General features: G+C 40.9%; 1 protein-coding gene across 1 annotated transcript in view; it reads right to left on the reverse strand.

Annotated features, from left to right (window-relative positions):
- EDIL3 (EGF like repeats and discoidin domains 3) overlaps positions 1–26,359 on the reverse strand; it is a 389,385-nt gene that overhangs the window by 53,442 nt on the left and 309,584 nt on the right. Inside the window, exon 9 of the mRNA XM_048849644.2 lies at positions 25,320–25,504. Within this exon, the coding sequence (XP_048705601.2) occupies positions 25,320–25,504 (185 nt within the window). The remainder of the gene's footprint in view (positions 1–25,319; positions 25,505–26,359) is intronic.

Consider the following 26,359-nt stretch of genomic DNA (forward strand, 5'->3'; position numbering starts at 1 on the left):
ACCCCTGGTTGGGGCTCTAGGGGTGTGTCTGTGTAGATTTGTTCCTGTGCTATAGCAGGGAGTTTCTTGAGCAGATGGTATAGTTTCTTTTGGTACCACTCAGTGGGATCTGAGGATAGTGGCCTGTAGAATGTGGTGTTGGAGAGTTGCCTGGCAGCCTCCTGTTCACAATCCGACTGTTCATTATGACTACAACACCTCCTTTGTCAGCCCCTTTGATTATAACGTCAGAGTTTTTTCTGAGGTTGTGGACGGTGTTGCGTTCTGTACGGCTGAGGTTATGGGGCAAGTGATGCTGTTTGTTCACAATTTCAGCCTGTGTACATCTGCAGAAGCACTCCATGTAGAAGTCCAGTCTGTCATTTTGACCGTCAGGAGGAGTCCACGCAGAATTTTTCTTTTCATAGCATTGGTAGGAGGGTTCCTGTGGGTCAGTGCACTGTTCAGTGGTGTGTTGAAAATATTCCTTGAGTCGGAGACAGCGAAAGTAGCCTTCCAGATCACAGGCTTGCAAAACTGTATCATGTGCATAGGGATGGTGGGGCAGAAAGAAAGTCCCCAAGATAGGACAGACTCTTCTGCCAGGCTAAGTGTGTGGCTGGATAGATTAACAATATTGTTGGGTGAGTTAAGGGTACCACTGCTGTAGTCCCCTGTGGCATGTAGGAGTTTAGATAGTTTACTGTCCTTTTTCCTCTGTAGAGAGGTAAAGTGTGCATTGTAAATGGCTTGTCTCGTTTTTGTAAAGTCCAGCCACGTGGAAGTTCGTGTGGAAGGTTGTTTTTTTATGAGAGTATCCAGTTTTGAGAGCTCATTCTTGATCTTCTCCTGTTTGCTATACAGGTGGATCTTCAGTTTCTTTGAGAGGTAGATAATTCTAGCATCGCTCCAACCCTGGTAACAAGACTAAGGAAAGTCTTATGTATTGCTAAATATTACATACCATATCCAGCTAATGAAGCTGGGCATTATCCAAAGTATCAAATATTTTAACAAGAAGGAATAAATACTATCACCACTTTATCACTACTGCTGCTGACTGCTCATCAGCTCTTGGAATATATTCACAATGCCTGAAGATCAGTAACAGCCAGGATCACTCTGAATTGCTGGAAGGAAATTTAAATTTTGCTAACTTAATTCCCCAGCCATTAAGGGACAAGATCCATTTTTCACAAAGACAGACCATGATATTAACGAGAATGAAGACTTCCTTCATTGCGCTGACAAAAAATTAAGTTTAGCTGACAGCTTGTGAATTTCTCACTTGTCCATTCTAGAGAACATGAGGACACTAATAGATTCACCCACTCCACCACCAATTACTCCCAGTAATGCACTGTGTGCCTTACACACTGAATCTTTGTGGATACTGTTGAGGATATGTTGAGGTTTATGGCAAAAAAAGCCCAAAGTGAAGTGAGCAACTGATTCGTCCATGTTAATTAATATGCATGATGGCCAGAATAAGCAAACTAATTGTTAAGAGTGAAAAAACACAATGAAGACCTGCACTGATATAAAGTCTGTGGAGGCAGGTGTGTTCCTCTTCATGAAAACTGAAGCACCGACTGGATGAATAAAGTTATTCTGTGGCTCATTCGATTGCACTCATGTTTTTGAATTAAGTATTAGGTCTGATTTCTGTAATATCTTTAATCCAACATTATGTTCTAAACAATTCATTATTGTTTCAATATTGCATTTCTGGCACTGACAATTTACAAGCACTTTTAAAACATCAGTATTCAACAACAGTATCTTTTTGTAGTATGCTAGTTTGGCTTTATAGATTTGTGTAATCAAATTTGAAACCGTTCTTACATTTTTTTTTGCCAATTAATTTTTCAGAAAATAGACCGGATAATTATGGATTCCCCCCTGCCCCCATAACTTGATTAGTGTGTTGTAAGAGTGTTCAAATTCCAAGTTAAGTTTGTGGAAACAGCCTTGTTATCAGCAGACTTTTCTGTTTTTCTCCATTTATTCATTTAACCAGGCTGAAAAATATTTTCACCATGTATAAGAATATAATTTAGATTTACTGATCTAACAATTTGTAATTGAAATTTATCACATGATTAAAGAAATACTTAAAAAATAAAGTATTTAAAGGCATTTATTAAAGCAAATGAACAAATACAATCAATATAAGAAATCTCATGCTCAAATAAATTGGTTAGTCTCTAAGGTGCCACAAGTCCTCCTTTTCTTTTTGCGAATACAGACTAACACGGCTGTTACTCTGAAGTAAATATGAGTCACTACAAGATCAGGATTTCATTAAAACCCAAACGTTATCTAAATTTAGATGCTAAATGTTTTTACTTATATATAGGAAAGAAATATACACACACACACACACACACACACTTCATGCTCTATGGACTTTTAAAATTGAGAAGGTTGTGTGGTAGGTTGGAAAACCAATTTTCAGGGTTTGTTTCTGCACAGGTAAAAAGCAGAGCTGACACATCCATAGGGCTGATGAAAATGGTCCTTTGTGGTTAAGCCTGCTTTAGTAAGGGGAAGTAAGCTAAAGGAAGACAGCTATTTGGCCTGGTAAACCAGGAAGGACATGTCGAGTGTTCACAAAGTTTGGAGCAGCTCTGGCTCTGAGACATTGTGTCGCGTCAGAATTTTTGGAAGCTGTACTCCTGATTAGCAATAGGAGTAACCGCAAATCCTATAAGTGGCCACTGCATGCAACTTTAATAGGCTTTGTCCTCCTGTATAGACAAACTCCAATATTGTATCTGAGCCTCCTTGCCGTGCCTCTTTCAGACAGAGGTCTCATTGACTCACTGTCATGAGGACTCTGCACATTTCTCCATACTAAGTGGACATGTGTCTGCACAGGTGCTGAGTAAATGTTGAGGCCAATTCAGCAAGGTAAGTAAGTACCTGAATAACTTAAGCAAAGATGTAATCCCATCAATTTTAGTGGGATGACTCATGATTAAGGATAAGATTTTGTCACAGAGGTCATGGAAGTCAGGGATTCTGTAACTTTCAGAGATTTCCGTGACATTTTCCACTTCAGCTTGAGCCCCATACCCTGGGGCAGCAGAGTCAAAGCTCACAGCTGCTGGGGCCCCACAGCTCCAAGCCAGGGACCAGGAGCGGTCATCCACCTCCAGAGCTCTGAGCTGCCGGGAGTTGCTGGGGCCCCACATCTCTGATCCACCATGGGCAGTGGAGGCCCTGGAGCTGTCATCCACCTCTGGAGCTCTGAGCTGCTGCCTGGGGGCCTTGGAGCTCCAAGCCACCACAGGTAGTAGGGGCCCTGGAGTTCTGAGCTGCCCTGGGCAATGGGGCCCCACAGCTGTCATCAGCGTCCATGGGCAGCAGGAACTGGAGCTATTAGTCTCCTCCCCGGCAATCAGCACCCCTGCTTATTTTTAGTAAAAGTCACAGACAGGTCATGGGCTTCTGTGAATTTTTATTTATTGCCCGTGATCTGTCCATGACTCTTACTAAAAATATCCATGATTAAATCTTAACCTTACTCATGATTACTTTAGCTCTTATCTTAACAGGGGTAAAGTATATGCTGGAAGGCTAGCACCTCTAGAAGGGAAGTGGTAAGGATAGGGGACGCAGTAGTTGTGGTAATGATAAGTTTTGTGCCTGTAGATGGAGGAACAGACTATGTATTTTTTCCCTTGCTTTTGTAGTTTTGAGTCAGCATCTAGCCCAGTATTCTGTCTTCCAACAGTGGCCAATGCCAGGTGTTTCAGAGGGAATGAACAGAACAAGCAATCAAGTGATCCATCTCCTGTCATCCATTCCCCGCGTCTCACAATCAGAGGCTAGGGACACTCAGAGCATGGTTTGTAGAAGAAAGGATTTTGTTTTGTTTTTTTAATGTATGAATATGCATCTGGCTTTGGGCTTTTTCACTGCTGAAGGCACACACAATCACTTGTGGGACCAGTCACTCCCTATTCTGACAAATCAACATTTTTGTTTTTTTTTCCATTATGAAAAAATGAAGTTGTCAGATCCTGCAAGCTTACACACAAATAATTTTCACTGATTTTTATGAGGTTTCCATATGCAGGGGACTTGTAGGAGTAAGCCCCAAATCAAAAAATATATAAGTAAAAATCCTTTTGTTGTTTTAGCTACAGGGTCTGGAAATAATTTTCAGTATGGTATGAAAAAGGCAACCTGTATTTAACTGGACTGACTGCATGAGTAAAAACTACTCATCTGAGCAAGGGTTGCAGGATCAGCCTCTGAATTCCTTATAGACAGCTCCTTACTCCCCATATCAAAATGCACACAACTTGGTTTGGGTGGGCTTGTCTTATGTCCACAAGACAATAACCTTCAAGTAGATGTTGTTTATCTTGGATATTAAGTGTTCTGTAAAAAAGCATTTTATTTAGTTTAATGAGTTAGTTAACGGCAATTTCAGAGCTGCACAAATCCTACCAAATAGCTACTGCAGACTTCTGTGGACAATATCACACTAAATTTTGTGTAATAAAATAATTAAACAACAAAATAATAGAACTGCACTCAAACTACTTTAATCCCGTGCACGTGCTCATGAACATTATGTACTGTGCAGAGAAAAGATCTGTGCTTTAAAAGCAATGTCTGGGTGACAATGTTGGCATCAGCTTGTCTCATTAAGCTTTTTTCCTTTCATCTGTGGGACCCACTGCTCAATGACACTATGTAAAGTGACAGATTATTATATTACCTAACAAAAAAACCCATAAAGTCTCTATTCTAATATTTAAGATTACATTGCCTAAAAGGCTGAAGTGTAATGCTCAAACTAAATTTACATCTTTCTGTAGAACTGAAGAGCAGATTAAATTTGAATAATTAATTTTAATGTTTCCATTTATGTCCTACTGCATTAAAGTTTAACTTGCTTATAACTTTTAATGTAAGGAAGAAAATCTAACTTCCAGAATTCAGGACTTGTTTCAATCAGAACAATATGGAAGGGCTCAGGTACTCTGGAAAGCCTCCCATAGCTGTTGTAAATCGATTATTCACCATTTCTGCCACCCTGAGTGACTGTCTATGATAGAAGACAGACACTTTTATAACTGAATTTGCTTTGGAGTTATATTTCACTCAATGGGATACCATGCAGATTCTATTGATCTGTACTCTTTTTTTTCTTCCAGAATGCCACTTCACAATTTGTCAAGTTGATTTTTCAGAGGGTCAGGTAGTACAATATTAACATCCATGGTTAATAATTATTACCTTTTGCAGGAAAAACATCTTAATCGAGACCTCTCTGCAGCTGTCAGGACCATTGCTTGAGCAAAAAACAGCCATGTTGTAACAGGATAATGGAATTAAAAAATAAAAAAAAAAATCAATAGTGCAAAAAGGCATCTCAATAGAGAGGACAAGAGAAACCATATGGTATATCATGATTTTGGCAGGTATATAGAATGGCCACTTTACTCAAATGTTTCCAAAAGAATGCCAATAAAATCCCTTATGCTCGATCTCACCATCATGTTTTATATATGCGATATACTTCAAAGGAAGAACTATTTTAGAGAGTAGATTTCTTTTGTTTGTTTTTAATTCCTTTTATTTTTTTCTGTATGTTTCCTGTACAGCCAGGGTGCCTTAGTACCACGAGGCTAACTGAGCTGCAATTGGTAGGAGAGAGATGTAAACATTTTAGATGTCCCTGATAACCATCTGAAATAGCTTTTCTAAAATAATAAAGCTATTACTTTAAGGTCCAATATCCTGAGAACTTTCCGGGCTGGAAACAATCACTGTATCCTGTTGGGAAGACAGGCTTCCCAGCTCCTCTCAAATGAAATAAATCTCAAATTCATAGCCATGATGTATCACAAAATATTAGAACAAAAATCAGGTCCTGGTCTGAATATTACCAGTCATGCAATTTAGATCACTAAAATTTTGAGGAAAGTGAGAAGAATAAGCAATGTTGTTTTTAAAAAATCAAAACCACCACCATCAACAACAAAACAGGTAGCCATTTTAAAGATACTCCAAAGTTTGCATTGATAGAAGCGGTCCTCCTAGTGAAGATGGATTTGTGGGCAGAAAACAGGCACGATTATCTAAGGAACAGGATAAACGTATTATATGTTGTGTCGAGTTGGACTAGGCCCTGATGCCCCCTGATGCCCACCCCAGAAAAGGGCAGTGGCTAAGGTCCTCTAAGCTTCCTCAATTGTCTGTGTGGGATGCAGCCAATCAGGGGTCAGCAGGCTAGTATAAAAAGAGCTGCAGGCCCAGAGTGAGTGCAGTTACTGCCTGGAGCCAGAGGAGTTAAGGTAGTATTCCTGATTGGCTGAAGGACCTCAGACAGAGCAGTTGCAGACAGAGACCAGGGGAAGCGAAAAGGAGCTCCTGGCTGGCTGCTGGGACTCCATCAGAACGTGGCCGTGAGGTAAGGGTGAAGAATGTGCTGGGGCCATGGGCAAGGGCTCCAAGGAATCTTAGCAGCGATGCAACTTAGATAAAGGGATATGGTGGACAGCTGCTATCTATAGTGTCCATGGGCTGGGATCTGGAGTGGAGGGAGGGCATGGGTCTCCCCCATTAGCCACTGTGGAAGTGGCCTGGACTTTGATGCACCTCAGAAAGAGAACTGAACTGTTTTAGTGGCCTAGCAGGAGAGCTGGGGCTAGAAAGGTCCAGAAGGGGCAAGGACATTGCGTCCAGGGAGGGAGCCCTGGACTACGGCTTGATACCAGGGCTGAGATCTTTTTAAAGACTGCTGGACTAATTAAGGACCTGAGCCCAGGGAGGGCTATAGGAAGAGAAAGGCCAACTGAAGATAGGTCCCTGTTGGATGTGTATCCCAGAAGGGGGTTATCTATCTGTTGTTTCACATATAGACTGTGTGTGATGAGCTGGAGGGACTCACTGGAAGGCAGAAAGAAAGTGTAGGCACATGCACTTTGCCAAGGGGGTGCTCACGAGAGGTGAGTGCCACCCCATTACACATGCTCATGCAAATTAGCATACAGATACCACCACCATATGTATTTATTCAGATCTATATATAAAATAAATAATACACTATTGGACCCAATTAGGTGGATCAGGGCCATGATCTAGCAAGGTACTCAAAGTGGTGCCAATTAAAAAAAAAGACTGTTCTGGTGGATTTTTGTGTCACATTGTCTAATATCATTTTGCTCTGGAGCCCCTTTGGAATGCAGAGCTTGGGCCCATCTCTAATTTGCTAATTCATGGGGAAAGGAGGACTGTAGAATTTCAACGTTTCAGTGTGGTTTACCCACTGTGCCAGTCTAAGTCTGCCAACTCTCCAGGATTCTCCTGGAGTCTTCAGAAATTAAAGATTAATCTTTGATTAAAGATTATGTCATGTGATGAAACCTCCAGGAATCTGTCCAACCAAAATTTGCAACCCTATTCACCATACTGTCCTGCTTTCATTCTTTGGGCCCGGTCCTCAAAAGTGTTGTTTGTCAGTTGAAGGTGCTTAAGGCCTCTCAAAAGGCACTCAAACACATAACAAGTTGGGGCCAATACTACAAGGTGCTGAGTGGTCTCTACTCACTGAACCCAGCTGAGAATGCACAGCACCACATAGGAGCGCTCAGCATCTTGCAGGACTGAACCTAGAAAGTCTGTTTATACTACATATAACATGGTACCTATGCATAATTTTCTTGAAAGTATTACTAAGGCCAGCCTTGGTGCATCACAATGTAAAGTCAATAACAAAATATTCAGATAAAGAAGACACGATGAGGCTTTATTCCTCTAATTGTAAATACCATACCAAGCCTCTGTAGTGCTGCTTTGAAGATACTAAAAAGGAATCTCTAGCTCATTTGCAGCAGTGCCTTTGGGAAAAAAAAAGGTTATATTTTCAGTACTTCTTAGTTTAAAATTATATTAAAATTATATTAAAATATGCTATAAATTCCTTTACCCTGTAATAAGATGTTCCAGAAGGGCAGGTCTGAAAAGTGTCCTCCTTTCTGAGGATCAGAAATATCAGCACTCTTGTTTTTTCAGATGTATTTTCCATTTGTTAGTTATAAATGTAATAATAATAATTTGTTAGTTATAAATGTAATAATATATCTAGTGTTTAATTACATACAAGTTCTAAGAGGATCACTGCAACAACAAAAGTAATTAATGGTTAGTTACATATAGGGCATAATCAGACAGGCATTTCTTGTAATTTATAGAAGTAACTTTGAAAACACTTATTGCTTTTATATTCCCTAGTGTCAGACTTTTTTAAAAAGAAAGAACTCAGAAAAAAAGGAAAGAATTTGCACATAGTGAAAGAAATGCTGATAAATGAATATATTCCAAGAAAAGGCTTCGATTATTTTAAAAAGAAACCACTCTAAATTTAGGCTCCACCGTCACCTCTGTCCAGATGCCAGAGGGTAACTACGACCGAAGATTATGGCCTCAATCAGCAAAAATTGACAGACATGCTTACATTTATGCACATTGAGTAGCTGCATTAATGTTTATTGACTACTTACAGTTTGTAAACTTAAGCACAGAGGTAAGTCTTTGAAGGATCAATGATAAGTGAACTTGATCTGTCATTGTACATTATAAATCCCATTAAAAATCAGGTGCTTTTGAACAAGACTAAGATAACGGAAAAAAAACTTTAATAGCAGTATTTTTCGTTATCTACTGTCATTTCTTTTTAAAATTCTCTCTCTCTCTCATCTACCAAAGTTAGATATTTTTAAATCAGTGGGTATGGCTAACTTGCATCCAAAGTTTTAAAAGTGCAGGCCAAGGAGCTCACTGGATTGTAAACACTGATTTTCAAGAACTCTTAGAATTCTGAGGAAGTTCCGGAAGCCTGGAAGAAAGCTCATGTAATGCCAATGTTTAAAAAGAGTAAACAGGATGACTCAGGTAATAATAGGCCTGGCAGCCTGACATCAATCCTGAGAGAAATAAGCAAATGGCTGATAAGGGACTTGATTAGTAAAGAATTAAAGGAGGGTAATATAATTAATGCCAATCAACATAGGTTATGGAAAAGAGATTCTATCGTATTAATTAAAAAAAATTAAAATGTGATTAGAAGTTTGGTTGATTAAAGGTAATAGCGTTCGTGTAACGTACTTAGAGTTGGTACAGCATAACATTTTGAATAAAAAACCTAGAATATACAAAATTAACATGTCACGTGTAAATGGATTAAAAACTGGCTAACAGGTCCTAAAATGTAATTATGAATGACGAATCATCATCAAGCACATAATTTCTTTTCAAAATTATGAGCTCACGAGAGCTTATGCTCAAATAAATCTGTTAGTCTCTAAGATGCCACAAGTACTCCTTTTCTTTTTGCGAATACAGACTAACACGGCTGTTACTCTGAAACCTGTCATAATTTCTTTGGTTCTTTGCCCTATATTCTTTAATGTTCAATTAGTGACCAGGAAGAAAGCATAAAGTCATCACTGATAAAGTTTGCAGATGATACAAAATATTGTGGGAGTAGTAAATAACGAAGAGGAAAGGTCACTGAAAGAAAACAGTCTGGTAAGCTGGGTGCAAGCAAATAGTATGTATTTTAATATGGCCAGCTGTAAATGTTTACGTCTGGGAACAAAGAATGTAGGCCTTTCTTACAGAATGGGGAACGCTATCCTGGGAAGCAGTGACTGAAAAATAGACTTAGAGGTCTTGGTGGATAATTAGCGGAATGTGAGTTTCCTGTCTAAAGCAGTGGCCAAAAGGGCTAATGCGATTTTGGAAATATAAAGAGGGGACTCTCAAGTAGGAGTAGGGAGGTTAAATTACCTTGGTGTGTGGCATTGGTGTGGCTGTTACTGGAACACTGTGTCTGCTTCTGGTGTCCACAATTGAAGAAGAATGTTGATACATTGGAGAGGGTTTAGAGAAGAGCCATGATTCAAGGACTGGAAAACATGCCTTACATTGATAGACCTCAGATCAATTTATTTAGCTTAACAAAGAGAAGGATTAAGGGTTGACTTGATCACAGTTGATAAATACCTACATGGAGAACAAAACTTTTATAATGAGCTCCTCAATCTAGAAGACAAAGGCATCACAAGATCCAATGGCTAGAAGTTGGAGCTAAATAAATTCAGTGTCATGCTAAAAAAAGGCACTAATTTTTAACAGTGGGGGTAATTAACCATTGGAACAACTTACCAACGTTGTGGTAGATTCTCCATTACTGTCAACATTTAAATGTTTTTCTAAAAGATATTCTCTAGTTCAAACAGGAATTCATTCAGGAAGTCCTATGGCCTGTGTTGTGCAGGAGGTTTGACTACATCAACACAGTAGTCCCTTCTTGCTTTATAATCTATGAGTGTTTTCTAGCAAGTTTTTTTTTTTTGTTTTCCAATATCACATTTTCTGATGGGGAAGCAGCACTTCTATGACTTGAGGATCAAGCAATGTAAATGCTATTCATAGGGAGAAAGAATGGTCTTATAGTGAAGGGACCATTCCTGCAAGTTATTAAGGAATATTCAGTGGCAGTTGAGGGTGCTCAGCTCCTTCTCTGATTGGGTGCCATATCTCTATATGCCTTTGGGAATTCAATTACACCAAGTCAGAATCTGCCCCTCCAACTGGTGTGAATTATCATCTTTGTTTCTGGTCACTAAAAGAGGCTACATATAGCACAAGAGCTTCCCTCAGATGCCTTCTCTTTTATTTGCCTTCTCCCCTACCCTAAACTTTGAAAACATACATATAATTTCTAGATAGGAAATTTGGGCCCGATTCTCTTCTGAAGAATCTCCAAAATATAGAACAACATTTAATAGTAACATTCACCTGGAACTGTTATCTGCCAGTGTTCTAGCAACCTCTGAAGAGTAGAGATTCCCAGATCTGCATGTCTCCTGCATTTGTGCAGGAAGATCTCTTCAAAAGGTGGGGTGGAAGAAGGGTGCTGGCCAAAAGTGAATATTTGCAGAAAATATAAACTATGCGTGGTGAGTAGTCTCCTTTATAGTCTCCTCCCACTCCCTACACAATTTGCCAGTAAGAAATGGATCTGTCTGTATCTACTTTATCTAATCCAGTGACCGGAACCCCGCTAGGAGAAAGCATCTCAATTCTTGAACAAAAATGTTGTTAAATCAGCCAGATTCTTGTAATATAGCCTCATTGTATTGGTTAGATTAATAACAGTGGTATTATGAATACAATAATTAGAACACAAAATAAATACAAAACTTCATTCAGTGAAAAGTAGCTTCACAGTCCTTTTGCACTTTTTTATATTGGATCTATCAGAGGTACAAATAAAGTAAGTGTTTGCCTTACACAGTTATGAACTAACACTGAGGAAGAGCTTAAATCACCCTGGACATAGACAATATTATACATTATGACGGGGCAAGGCCAGATGGCTATAGAAAAGTAGTGGGAGATAGATATATTAGCTCCAGGATAAACAAATCCCTGGTACCAGTATAAGTGAAATGGCAGCTGCTCCAGGTCAATTAAGACACCTGGGGCCAATTAAGAACTTTCCAGAAGGCAGGGAGAATGCTAGGTTGATTGGGACACCTGAAGCCAATTAGGGGCTGGCTGAAACTAGTTAAAAGCCTCCCAGTCAGTCAGGTGGGTGTGCATGTCAGGAGCTGTGGGAGGAAGTTGCACTGTTGGAGAGACTGAGTAGTACACTCCATATCAGGCACAAGGAAGGAGACCCTGAGGTAAGGGTGAAGTGGAGCTTGAGGAAGTGAGGGCTGCTGTGGGGGAAGTAGCCCAGGGAATTGTACACGTCATGTTTCTAAAAGGTCAGCTACCATAGCTGATACTATTAGGGTCCCTGGGCTGGAGCCTAGAGTAGAGGGTGGGCCTGGGCTCCCCCCCCCTGCACCTTTGCCCCCTGATTAATCACTGAGACTGAAAGACAACAGAGACTGTGCAAGGAAGGATAACTTCTCCTCACCTCCCTTGCTGGCTTATGATGAAAATGGCTCAGTAGACTGTGACCCTTCTCTCTAGAGAGAGAAGGGTTACGTGGATGGTCACAGTGAGCCTCTGAGGCTAGCAAAATCCACCAGGAAACGCAGGACCCACAGAGGCAAGGACAGAGCTTTGTCACAATATGTTAGAGGGGCTAATGAGAAGTAGCAAGATCCAAGAGCAAGGGCATTAAACTGGAGGACAGGAATTCAACTCCAAGTTCTGATACTGGGTTAAAGTTTGACCTTGGCCAAGTTGATTCATCTTTCCATGCATCTCTTTCCCCTCTCACCTTTTGTCTTATTTAAACTGTAGGAATTTTGGGACAAGAACTGTACTAACTATGCATTTGTACAGTGCCTAGCATAGTAACGCTCCAGTCTCAACTGGAGCCTCTAGATGCTGCCATGATAATAATAAATAGTTAAGACACAACTAACCACCATTTTATAATGCTACTGTAGGAAGGAATAAGCAGCATATTTTGTACCCATCCCTTCTGTCAAGGTTCCTTCCCCACTCTGAATTCTAGGGTACAGATGTGGGGACCTGCATGAAAGACCCCCTAAGCTTATTCTTACCAGCTTAGGTTAAAAACTTCCCCAACGTATGAACTATGCCTTGTCCTTGAACCATATGCTGCCACCACCAAGCGTGTTAAACAAAGAACAGGGAAAGAGCCCACTTGGAGATGTCTTCTCCCAACATATCCCCCCAAGCCCTTGTCAAGGTTTCTTCCCCACTCTGAACTCTAGGGTACAGATGTGGGGACCTGCATGAAAGACCCCTCCTAAGCTTATTCTTACCAGCTTAGGTTAAAAGCTGCCACCACCAAAGTGTTACACAAAGAACAGCGAAAGTGCCCACTTGGAAACATCTTTCCTTCCAAAATCCTCCCAAACCCTACACCCCCTTTCCTGGGGAAGGCTTGATAAAAATCCTCACCAATTTGTATAGGTGAACACAGACCCAAACCCTTGGATCTTAAGAAGAATGAAAAAGCAATCAGGTTCTTAAAAGAAGAATTTTAATTAAAGAAAAAGAATCACCTCTGTAAAATCAGGATGGTAAATACCTTACAGGGTAATCAGATTCAAAACACAGAGAATCGCTCTCACCAAAACCTTAAGTTACAAAAAGACACAAAAACAGGAATATACATTCCATCCAGCACAGATTATTTTACCAGCCATTAAATAAAAGGAAATCTAATGCATTTCTAGCTAGACTACTTACTAACTAACAGTTGTAAGGCTGCATTCCTGATCTGTTCCCGGCAAAAGCATCACACATATAGAGAGGACCCTTTGTTTCCCCCCACTTCAGCTTTGAAAGTATCTTGTCTCCTCATTGGTCATTTTGGTCAGGTGCCAGCAAGGTTATCTTAGCTTCTTAACTCTTTACAGGTGGCCAGGACGGATTTTATAGCACTGTATACAGAAAGGTGGTTACCCTTCCCTTTATTTTTATGACACCTTCCATCTCCTTCTAAGGTATTTTGACCAGTCTGCCTTTTTCTTTTTTTAAAAAAGGAAAGAAAATATGGTTTTGTTATTATAAATGGACAAAAATCAGGGGAAATAACTATGCATCTGTTAGCCCATAAATCATTAGTGAAAATCAGTGGAAAATATGGCTATTATTCAATTGCTTGCAGTGTAAAACAAATGAAAAACCTACCAGTCTTCACATTAAACTCTTTGTGCCATTTTCAGAGGGTCCTGTTATTGGTATCAAGTAATTGTGAGATCTTTATAGTAAATACTCAAAAACAATGAATACCTCAGAAGCCTACGTACATCCACTTTCAGAACAACTGGAGAGCTTCAGCTTATGCTCCCTATTTCTTTTTATCAGAACCAAAAACCATTATTGTAATGGGAAATTTGTCATTATTCAATTTCCTTTTGTCTGTAAGACAGTGATACACAGAGAGGAATTCTAAGTATGTAAAGGAATTGAAACTCTTTAAAGCTAACAGTGAGGCAGCTTCACCTGCTTAGGGAAACTTCTCACAGATATTTATAACCAAAGATGAATGTGTTCTGTTTAATAAGTAGCAGTCATTGTAACAAAGTTAACTCATTATACAAAAGCCTTTAAAAGAAATAATTGGAAACATCATTCATTAAGTACAGTACGAGACTATGCCATGGAACTGCTTTTATTTATCAATACTGATAGATACTGTTATATCTATCAATACAGTTGCTCTGCTGTTCAAGCGGACCTTCTCTTTCAGAGCTGTCTATCATAGGGTGACCAGACTTCCCGATTTTATAGGGACAGTCCCAATTTTAGGGGACTTGTCCCACGTTTCGACCTTACATCGGTCAGGAGGCCCTTTGTCCCGATATTGGGACCGTCTGGACTGCAGCCTTGGCGCTGCCTCTCACCACTTCCTGGGGCAGCTCCTGGCATCTGCCCGCCAGCAGGAGCACCGCATGCTGCAGGGGCATGGCTTGCAGGCTCTGGGAGCGGACAGAGAGCCCTCTGTCCCCACCCCCCCGATCCAACCCCCCACCCCAGGAGCCAGAGGGACCTGCCTGCTGGATGCTTCCCGGGATGGGAGCCGCCCCAGGTAAGCACCGCCGGGACTCCCCACCTCGCCCCCTGGCAGGTCCCTCTGGCTGTTAAGGTGCGGGGGCTCTGCATGCTGCTGGCACCTGCAAGCCCCACTCCGTGGCTCCGGCAGCTCCCATTGGCACTTTTCCCGGCCAATGGGAGCTACGGAGCTCGCACTTGTGGCAGGGATAGCATGTGGAGAGTCTGGATACTCCACTCACCACTCTCACCCTAGGAACTAGAGACCTCCCAGCAGGGCTGGTGAGTGAGGCCAGGGAAGGGGGCAGGGTGTGATGGTGAGTGTCTGGGAGGTGTGTGGGAGGCGCTGGGCAGTGGGGGAAGTTTGTGTGTTTTGGGGTGCTAGGCAGTGGGGGCCTGTTGGGGGGTGCTGGGCAGTGTGGGAGATGTGTGTCAGGGCACTGGGCAGTGGGGGGTCTGTGTGGGGCATTGTGTAGTTGTGGTGGTGAGGCTGTGGGGAAGGGCACTGGAAGGGAGGGAGGGGAAATCTATGTGTATTGGGAAACTAGCAAGTGGGAGGTTCTGTTTGGGGTGCTGGACAGCTGTGGTGGGGCTGTGGGCAGGGGGACACTGGGTTGGGTGGGTGTGTGTGCACAGCACTGTGCATTTGTGGTGGAAAGGTTGTAGGGGGGCTCTGGGCATACTGGATCCAGGGGGTGCTTGGCAGGGGAGCTGTGTGGCGCAGCATGGGCCCACCCCCAACAGGAAGGGGCATGCTGGTAGCACAGGGCCAGGCGGACTAGTGTGCCTCTGGCTCCGGTCGGGGCTGTGCACCTGTGTCTGCCTATTTTCTGAGTGTGAAACTACTATCATCTCACAGCCCCTCTGCTCGGAGATCAGGCAGATAGAGTAAACATAAGGGACACAAGGGCATGTCTACACTTACCAGAGATTGACGCTGTGGTGATCGATGCACCAGGGGACGATTTAGAGGGTCTAGTGACTGCAGATCACTCTCCTGTCGACTCCTGTACTCCATCGGAATGAGAAGTGTAAGGTAAGTCAATGGGAGAGTGTCTCCCATTGACCCAGCGCGGTGTAGACACCACAGTAGGTCAACCTAAGCTACGTCAACTACAGCTACATTATTGACATAACTGGAGTTGCGTAAATTAGGTTGACTTACCCCCACAGTGTAGACAAGGCCTAAGGAAACCTTCCAGAAGTACTCATTAGTTGGTCTTTGGAACAACTGGATGGAACAACTGCTGTACAACCTGGCAATGAGATCAGGCTGATTGTACAAACCATAGAGCAGTGGTTCCCAAACTTGTTCTGCCACTTGTGCAGGGAAAGCCCCTGGTGGGCCAGGCCGGTTTGTTTACCTGCTGCATCTGCAGGTTCGGCCGATCGCGGCTCCCAGTGGCCGCGGTTCTTTGTGAACTGCAGCCACTGGGAGCCGCGATCGACCAAACCTGTGGATGCAGCAGGTAAACAAACCGGCCCGGCCCACCAGCGGCCTTCCCTGCACAAGCGGCGGAACAAGTTTGGGAACCACTGACAAAGAGAATCCTTTAAAGTACTCTGTCCAGTTGGCTTTTCTCCCATTCTATCTAAACTGGAAGTTGCTACATCCACTAGTTCCCATAACTGAACCCAGGTTGTGCTCTAGATCTAGAGAGAGCATTAGAACAATGATCGTAGAGATCATTCAAGATGTAGAGAGATCATTAGAAACAATATTTATAAACCGTACCCATCCCACATGGAAAACTCTGAGGAACAATATCAATGCCTCCTGCCTCAACAGATTCCAACGCCAACACTTTAAATTCTTCACAAACAATACAAAAGTAAGAGTCTCTCACCCACCCACCATTCATCACCTCTGTTCATTAAATTGTTCCCACTATATTAGGTACTTCCTCAATTATCTACCTTCCCATCTTTGATCATCAATGAACTAAATATGAAGAACTGTAGCAGAAAAACAACAAATTACAAGACATAGTCATGAACTCCTGCAGGCAATGGTTGGGAGGTTAAACAGCAATCATACAATTTTCTCACCTACCCCCACCTCTCCAAAACAACCAAATCCACTATATTTAGAGGATATGAGATCACCTGGTGAAGAGAGAGAGAGTGCGCATGCAGGAGAGAGGCCATTTGTGAGGGTGCACAGGAGAAAGAGTTGGCTTAGATTTTAAAGGGTTTTAATTCCCCTCTCCTACTCTAATGGTGCTGGCTGAGGTTCAGTGGAGCTGCATGGAGGGATTCATATGTTTTATGATACATTATAATTAAGCTTACAATTTCCACTGAATACTTTTATATCTTAAAAACACTGTCATAACATGCTGTTTATGTACTCCACGCCATCTAGAAGTCATATAATTTCCTCATTCTGTTAATTACCCAAATTGCTCTTAAACTAGCATTTTTCCTTATTCCAACTTTCAGCAGTTTTTAAAATTAGTCAATGAAGAGAAAATATACTTCTGATTCACTGAACCCATTTTAATTAGACAATTGGCCTTAATTTGAAATATAAAATGATGCCAGAAAGAATATTTTTAGTATAAAAACTAAAACCAACCCACTATTATATTTACCTGCATCCTCTTACCTAGGCTAGTTTTCACTCCTTGTCAAATTGAGATCAGCAATTAAGATAACCCATGTAAATCCTAACACAGTAATTCATTCTAACACCAAATATTTTTCTATGAACCAGTATATAAACTTCTGATGACATACTGACTCTTTGTCCATGAGGAAAACCTAAGCTAAAATTTCCTGACACAATGAGACCATTAAAAATCACCCAAAGAACAGTAATTTTTTTTAATGACTCATGTTAAAAAGTCTCTATTATGGGACAGTCATAAACAAGCTAGGTGCTTTCATTTAATGGTTTATTTACAATCTGCAGTTCTAATACACAGGTTGGCAGATGACAATCTTTATAGCATTACATTTTGAATTCTGGAAATTAAGGACCTAATCCTAACACACTTATGGGCCAGATCCTTGGACACAGATAAGCTGTACTTGGCACAGGGCAAATGGATTTAGGGGTTATAGGGAATCAGCTCTACAATCTCTCTATATTTTTCAAATTTGGATCTTGCCATGAGATTACAGGAGAAATAATGAGACACCATGGGCTTAGCCACCAACAGTATGCTGACAACATTCAATTACATATCTCCTTCTCAACTGATGAAAGAATTATCACTAATAAAATATCAAAATACCTACAAGAGATCAGCTCTTGGGTGAAGAGCAGTTGACTCAAGTGAACCCAGGCAAGACTGAAGTGATAGAATCTTAGAAACGTAGGGTTGGAATGGACCTTGGGAGGTCATCTAGTCCAGTCCCCCATGCTGAGGCAGGACCAAGTAAACCTAGACCATCCCTGAGAGGTGTTTGTCCAACCTGTTCTTAAAATCCTCCAATCCTTCCACAACCTCCCTTGGAAGCCTATTTTAACCTTTCCTCATAAATCAGGGTTTCTCAGTCTTAATCACTTTAGCTGTTCTCCTCTGGACTCTCTCCAATTTGTCCACATATTTCTTAAAGTGTGGTGCCCAAAACTGGGCACAATACTCCAGCTGAGGCTCACAAGTGCTGAGTAGAGCAGGACAATCACCTCCCATGTCTTACATATGACACTCCGGATAATAGAATCCAAGAATATTAGCCTTCTTTGCAACTGCATCACATTGTTGGCTCATGTTCAATTTGCAATACCCTAGAACACAGGACTTGAAGTGGGTGGGAAAGCTGATTGTATACCAGTTTTGCACTCTCGCAATTTCCAGGGCTGCCAGGGGCATTTTGACTCCAGAATCAGCTCCTCCAATTCATGTCGGTACCCTAGGGGGCACTACACGAGCCGTGAATCATTGGAGCTCAATGCATTCTAGTCATGCTGCCCTCCCATTCCTGGTCCATTCACTTTTTTCAAGGGAAAAATAGAAGGCTTTATGCCACTGGAGATCTCCCCATGCCAGGGGAATAATCAGATGCAACTTATACCAGCTTTAAGGATTCTGCTTTTCTCAGATACATATGATAAAACAAACTCTAGGGACCACAGGTCTGTTCCAACAAATCAATAACAATATATTTTTTGTTTGATTATCTAGAAAATGAACATGCAAATCTTTTACTAAACAGAAAAGAGTCTATATAAAAGAAGACACACAGATCCTAAGTTTGCACAAAACAGTATCGTAGGCAGATGTTGTTTTCTGCAAATATAACACAAAGAAAGTGATGACTTATTTTGAATAAGACTCTCCATCTGTGCCTCACACCATCAGGATCTTAGAAGGTAAAAATAGTGGTCCTGCATTACGCTAAAAGCATAAGCAAAGTTAAGGGTTATTCCAACTGATATCTGAACATATTGGTACAAAAGCTCCAAGACAACATCTGATACTGGAGAAAATGTTTGGTGGCGGGGGAAATACTAATAAAAAATATACTATATTATTATTAGCAATCAGGTGTGAAACAGAAATCTATACACATCTAAAGCTAATTGGCTACAGTGATTCCATTTTATCAATCTCTAGCAGCAATATGTTGTGTATCAACGTTGGTGTTCTCTCTGATCATGCTTAGTTGATTCCTTCACATGTAATCAACAGGAGAGACATTAAAAGATGACCTGGCTTGTTGCTCCAGTCTATTTTTGAGGGAACAGTGGTTTTCTTAAAACATCAGAGTTCCATGGGAACAGTATAAAACTGAGAATAAACTGTTTAAGGCTTATCATTCATGGGCATCAAGCTAGAAAACCCTTCCCATGCCTTGTGACAAAATACACAGAAAAAAATTTCATGGAAGTAGAGCCCTATTTATAATAATTAAGTTGTTTCTAATACTTACAAGTACAGTGATAAATGTATGTATAGATTTAGCAGAATTAAGAACATGCAATCTAAATCAAAATCTCAATTAACAATACATTGCTGAGAAAGAGGGCCTGGACCTCTTCCCTAATTCATAGTTCATAATACCAGAAAATAAGTGGTAGGGGTTGATTTTGAGGAAAATGCTAATCTGTTTGAAAGGACAATACAGAAAATGGCTGGGGGAGCGTGTCAGGTAATAATGCACCATAGAACCTGCAGGCTTTTCCTGTCTTAGTCCACACGTTTTGGCTGCTTGCTTGCAGCAGGGCAGCCTATGCTATTAATTCAGCAGCAGTCTTTAAACATTGTAAAAAAAAACCCTCAGAATTTGGCTGTCGGGCCTATAAATAAAGAAACAAAGCCTCAAATACAAGCTCTTAGTTGTGGTGCTTGAAGGAAAGACCCTGGGGTTCTGTGAGACACTGTCCAGTCTCACCCAATTCTGCCCTGAGAAGCAGCAGGCTAGCCTTCTTAACTGGCCTGCTGACTCCCAATTGGTCATTGTCTCCTCCTGGCCCTTGTAGACCTTGGAGGACTAAATGTTGTTGGTAGCTTCTTTGGAGTGGGTTTCCTTGAGCAAGGGGCGTAGAGGCACCAGTGCATCCAGAAGGGGTCAGAAAAGGCATGACAGGTGCTGTCACAGGCAGAGATGTGCAGATTTGTCTGTGAAATGCTGTCCCTGAGATTGGTCAGTAAGCCTTTGAAAGACAGATATTAATCATAGTTAAGAATATTTGTATTCTCAATGGCTCATCCCCTAGATAAAGCAACAACTGAAAACCCTATTGTGTATGTAGGTAACTGGAAGAAACTGGGAAGTGGCGTTGGCTGTCCGAAATCAATGGTGATATGTCTGAACTTGCAAGCTGACCCAGTCACAGGGACTAGATAGGAAACATCTCTGGAAACAGCAAGAGGAGTTGGTATCTAGTGCAGCAAACAATGTTGACAGGCAAATCAGAGAAGTAAGAAAGAGGGGAATGTTTTTAAGGAATGTAAGCTGTCAAGGTTCCTCCCCCACTCTGAACTCTAGGGTACAGATGTGGGGACCTGCATGAAAAACCTCCTAAGCTTATCTTTACCAGCTTAGGTCAAAACTTCCCCAAGGTACAAAATATTACACCCGTTATCCTTGGACTGGCCGCTACCACCACCAAACTAATACTGGTTACTGGGGAAGAGCTGTTTGGACGCGTCTTTCCCCCCAAAATACTTCCCAAAACCTTGCACCCCACTTCCTGGACAAGGTTTGGTAAAAAGCCTCACCAATTTGCCTAGGTGACTACAGACCCAGACCCTTGGATCTTAAGAACAATGAACAATCCTCCCAACACTTGCACCCCCCCTTTCCTGGGAAATGTTGGATAAAAAGCCTCACCAATTTGCATAGGTGACCACAGACCCAAACCCTTGGATCTGAGAACAATGAAAAAGCATTCAGTTTTTTACAAGAAGACTTTTAATAAAAAATAGAAGTAAATAGAAATAAAGAAATCCCCCCTGTAAAATCAGGATGGTAGATATCTTACAGGGTAATTAGATTCAAAAACATAGAGAACCCCTCTAGGCAAAACCTTAAGTTACAAAAAAGATGCACAGACAGAAATAGTTATTCTATTCAGCACAATTCTTTTCTCAGCCATTTAAAGAAATCATAATCTAACACATACCTAGCTAGATTACTTACTAAAAGTTCTAAGACTCCATTCCTGTTCTGTCCCTGGCAAGAGCAGCACACAGACAGACACAGACTCTTTGTTTCTCTCCCTCCTCCCAGCTTTTGAAAGTATCTTGTCTCCTCATTGGTCATTTTGGTCAGGTGCCAGCGAGGTTACCTTTAGCTTCTTAACCCTTTACAGGTGAGAGGAGCTTTCCCCTGGCCAGGAGGGATTTCAAAGGGGTTTACCCTTCCCTTTATATTTATGACATAAGCTCTTTCCTTTTAGGTTTGTAACTAGACTGAAAAGACTACAAGAAGTCTACATCGAGATACATTAAGCAGACAATTTCTTTATTTTAATTACATTTCTTCTCTATTTTTAATATATCTTGCTTTTAGTTAACATATCTTGGTTTTTGTTAAGATTACTATTATATGCATAGTTTCAAATGATGTCTCCCCAAAAAACACAACCCTTAAAAAGACCTAAATAAAAGCTCTGTGTAAGCTTCAAAGTTTATCTCTCTCATCCACAGAAGCTGGTCCAATAAAATATATTGCCTCACCCACCTTGTCTCTCTAAAACCCTTAAAGAGAAGTGTTCATGAGTGGAAAGTTTCTGAAACCTACTACCTCATCTCAGTCTTGATCAAGGAGTATAGACTATGGTATTCTATACCGCTAAGTTGAGTTTCCATTTGCCTAAGAAATGAGGGACAGTAGAGAATAGTTGGCAGGGGTAATGGTCACAGTTACTGAATAGCAAATTAACAGATGCTCTTGCATGGCTTTGAAATAGGTTATTTTCCTGTAGAATAAAAATGTGGCCTTTACAGCAGGAGGAGGGATGAAAGAGTCCACAAGACTCAGGATTTTAACTTAAACAGAAGTCCTCCTGAAGGCACTTGTGGTGCGCGTGATGCATTCATAGATGTATAGATTTTAAGGCCAGAAGAAACCATTGTGATAATCTAATCTGATCTTTTGTGTAACACAGGTCACTGAATTTCACCAGCCTTCTCCACACACCCCTTTACCAAACTACTTTCTCTCATAATTAGTTATGGATATGGGGTAATAGTGTGTTTTGTTGGAGGCTGGCATTGTGACAGATTTATGTTACCAATCTGCCTGGAGCTTCAGGTGATCAGGCTGAGGCCGTGGGATCTTTAGGGGAGGAGATGAAAGAGCCACACCAAGTGACTACGTTTAAAGCTTTATTAATTAAATAACAGCAGTGAGTGCTGGGAACGCCCAAGTGGGAAGACATACAGTTACAGTGCATGTACAACAGTTGTGGTTATAATAAGGTGCATGCCAGGAGGTGGGGGAAGTAGAGGGTATGTACTGGGGTGCCTTAACTCTTCATTTCCTTGTTTTTGTGGGTTAGCATCAGGTGGATTGTATGTTACTACTTAACAACAATTTTTCCCTATATTAATTTCCAAGCTGTAAAATACTTAAAGGTGGAGGGGTTTTTAAAATTTTATTTATTTTGGGTTTTTTTAAGGAGCACACCTGTGTAACGTCAGAAATAGTGTTGCTGTTGGAGCAGATTTTATCCCAAATCTCCTGTGAATCAACAACTGCCCATAAATAGTCAAAATGTTTATTCGCATTACACAAATATGTTGGCAACCATTGGAACATAAACTTTCAGCTGTGATGAATGGTTAAAAAATGATCCTAAAAATCAATATTCCCCCCCATACCCCCCCGAAACAACAAATTGCATCAGATCTACTCAGGATACCTCTTTCTACCAAGATTTATGTAGACCCGCATATTTTATAAAATACATCAGTCAACAATGAAAGATTGAAGGGCCAAGGACCAATTTCACCAAGAGTCCAATGTCAAAGATTTCCTAATAAAAAATAAAATAAGGATAAACAAAACAAAGACTGTACAGAAAATTCAAAGGGCATGATAGCTAATACTGTGTGAAGTTTCATACTGGTGGGCTACCTTCTTTAGAGAAAAACAGGAATTTATGCCTCAATTTAAGCACATTTTAGAACACAACTTTAGATATGGAGCTGCTAGTAGGAGCCTCCATACTAACATGCAGCAATTGAGGGAAAAAATGGATAACTTTGCTTTTATACATTTTTCCCTACAAATCAGGTTTTCCTAGATTCTGTGAAAGCAGCATTGTGAAAAAGCAGTCACTATGTTAAAAGATTGCAATGTGATGAGTATAAAGGGAATTTCCCAAAGGGACCAAAAGCAAAGAAAAAAACAATACGGAGACCAATTTAAATGATGGGTATATCCTTTCTTACAGAGCTATTACCTAGACTTGAAGTGTTTGGGCACATCAATAACTTAAGCATATGAATTCAGAGGCGTTGGACTACAGTACAAAATAACTAGTCTATGCATTGAAAACTCAAATGGTTTAATGCCTCTGGTTTTACTGAAACATAGTTAGCATTTTCTAGGAAAAGTACCGTAAATATAACAACTTCCAGTCATCCATAGCATGTTATATTAAGTTAAAGGAAAGAAAATAGTCATGCTCCCATTAAATGTTCTGCAATCATATTATGAAAGTTAAAAACAAAACAAAAGAATCCCTTCCAGATTTAACTTGCCTTATAGACTTCTTGCATATTTTAACAAGAAAAAAATAGGCATAAGTTTTACCGGACTGATGGAAAACCTGCCAGGAATCAAATGAATGCAACGTGAATTAATTTGCATACTCAATTAGTTTGAGGGAAGGGAAGAAAAAGAGAGGAAAAAGCATTTCAAACAAAACAGAAAATCTTAGAAAATAAGAAATGCTGTCCTTTCCTGTTATATAGCTCCCTAACTCGCTTACCATCTGTAGACAATGACAAATCCATTGTCACCCTCTATAGAATAAAGAAAAGGAGTACTTGTGGCACCTTAGAGACTAACAAATTTATTTGAGCATAAGCATCTGATGAAGTGAGCTGTAGCTCACAAAAGCTTATACTCAAATAAATTTGTTAGTCTCTAAGGTGCCACAAGTCCTTCTTTTCTTTTTGCGAATACAGACTAACACGGCTGCTACTCTGAAACCTTGATAGAATAAAACATCACAGAGCATTTCTTTATAGACTCTGAATGCCATTGGCTCCCTTGGATCAGCAATGGAGACAAAATTACCCTAGATCTGGCTTGCCTCTCTTTTTGGTGGAGAGAGACTTTTTTCCATTCTTTCACCACAAAACACAATAACCACTTCCTCCTGAAAAAAAACAAAACACTAAAATGACTTAAAACATTACTGTATTTCGACAGACTGTTTGTTTTTAAAAAAGTTCACCAAATCCAGACATCTTTAATTATTCAAATGGTAAATCGACAATGCAGTCACTACTTCTTTTCCCTCTGTGTATAAGCTTAGAGAGGAGATAGTAATCACTTTGCTAAATTGCTTAGCAACTGTAGGTAAAAAAGCTAATAAGTTATAATTTATACGTGAAAAGCTTGCAGGGGGTTAGTAGCACACTTCCAGTGCTATTGAGGTTTCATGCTGAGAATTTCATTCCAAACTGGCAGTTGTCTCAAAACACTGCAACATACAACAGTTCAAAAAAGTAAATGTCACAATGACTGGTCAAATAGGCTTCCATGTGGTGATTTGTTGCTATCTTTCCCATTAGCCTACCAGTAATGTCTACAAATCACTTTTCAGACTGAAAACAACCTTTGTGAACAGCTTCATAATGAATTCATGTGTTGAATCAATCTTACTAGATTCAAAAGTGTTGGGGGAAGGTAATTTTGAATAGTTTCAAATAGACTAAGGTAACTCCTAGGAGCCAAAGCTGCTCACCTTATGCAAAAGTTCAAGTAAATGGACTTTGTCCCAGGGAGTTTTGCAAGGGCTGGGGGATAGAATCTCTCTCAACAGGCAGTCAAGCATCCAGTACAGTAATTCCATAGCCGCTGTTCAAGTCCATTAGCTGTAGTAATACTCATGGCTGCTAGGCGCCTCATGAATAGGTGGAGGGGAAGATTAGGTTCATTAAATTTGGAGACCCACCCTCACCATGCCTTTCTGCATGTTGGCACATATTGAACAACAATGAAGTAGTGCACCCAAGTTTGAGCTCTCTGGAGCCTTATCTCCCATGTGCAGATCTAGATAGATTCCACTACTGTTGTTCCCTACATACCCAGGTGAGAAAAGCAAGATTTGATGCTAAATCAACAAAACTTTCCTGTACAAGAAACATATAGAACATAGACAGACACTAAGAACATTAGTGAAACTTTACCTGCAACCACTGTGACTGATCACTATGACCTGAAGTCCAGGCATTCACTTTGCCTTGCTTGTCTAGCCGGGCTTTCCTAGGTTCCCAAGTGAACATGTCCATGTTGAGTGTTCTGAAGATGCTGGAGGCAGTAATCTGATAGTCCTGTATATGCCCTGATTTCATCCCCAGAGGTTCAGAGCAACCTGAAAAAGTGAAAAGGAATCCATGAGACTATTTACTTCACTACAGTACCTTTTAGGTTTTTTTTTTTTTTTTTTTTTTTGGTAGTATAACCTGCGTTAGCGGGTATGATAAGAAAGGGAGCCAAGCTTGTTGCCAGATAGATGAGATATGGGGAAAAGTGCAGTGTGCTCACCTTGCCAATAAAGGAGTCTTATGCTTAGATGAACCCTAGGGATGGATGGCGGACTAAGTCAACAGGGGGAAGGGAGGATGGACCTGCCTGAGGGAGTGTGAGTGATCTCCTGTCTGTCTCTTCCTGCCTGGGGAGGTTACCTATTTTGCCCCGAAGGGGTCTGCCAAACTACTCTGGGAGAGAGCAACTTCACTTAGAAATGCTGAGGAGGCCCGATCCACCATTAGGACTTTTTTTTTTTTTTACTGTAACACCTATTGCTGCAGCAAACAGGCTACTCACTGGGTGCATAGGCACCCTCATCACCTTGCCGCAACCTCCAGGCCTGCAACAACTCATTAAGATACAAGGGTTCCTCCACATTATGACACCCACTAGTGTGGAATAAACTCGTGAATCAAGGAAACCCACCCTGACTACTTGTGGGTCATAGAGTGTTCACTTCAGATCAATCTTCCCCTTCCCTTTATATGCTTCCGCTATATTTCCCCGGTAAATAAAATGTACCTTGATGGTTGCTTCATCTGTTATGGAGGTGTCAGAAGAGTATGTATGAGGTATCAGGCTAGGCATAGGGAGAAGTACTGGGTCAGCGACAGTCAAAACCAGATAGGGAGCTAAGGCTGGGCTCCTGACTACCTTAAACAATGGGGTGGAGGCACCATCAGTTAGTAGCTAAGAA

Source organism: Caretta caretta, chromosome 5 (genome assembly GCF_965140235.1).
Source record: "Caretta caretta isolate rCarCar2 chromosome 5, rCarCar1.hap1, whole genome shotgun sequence".
In the NCBI taxonomy this organism is placed as follows: Eukaryota; Metazoa; Chordata; order Testudines; family Cheloniidae; genus Caretta; species Caretta caretta.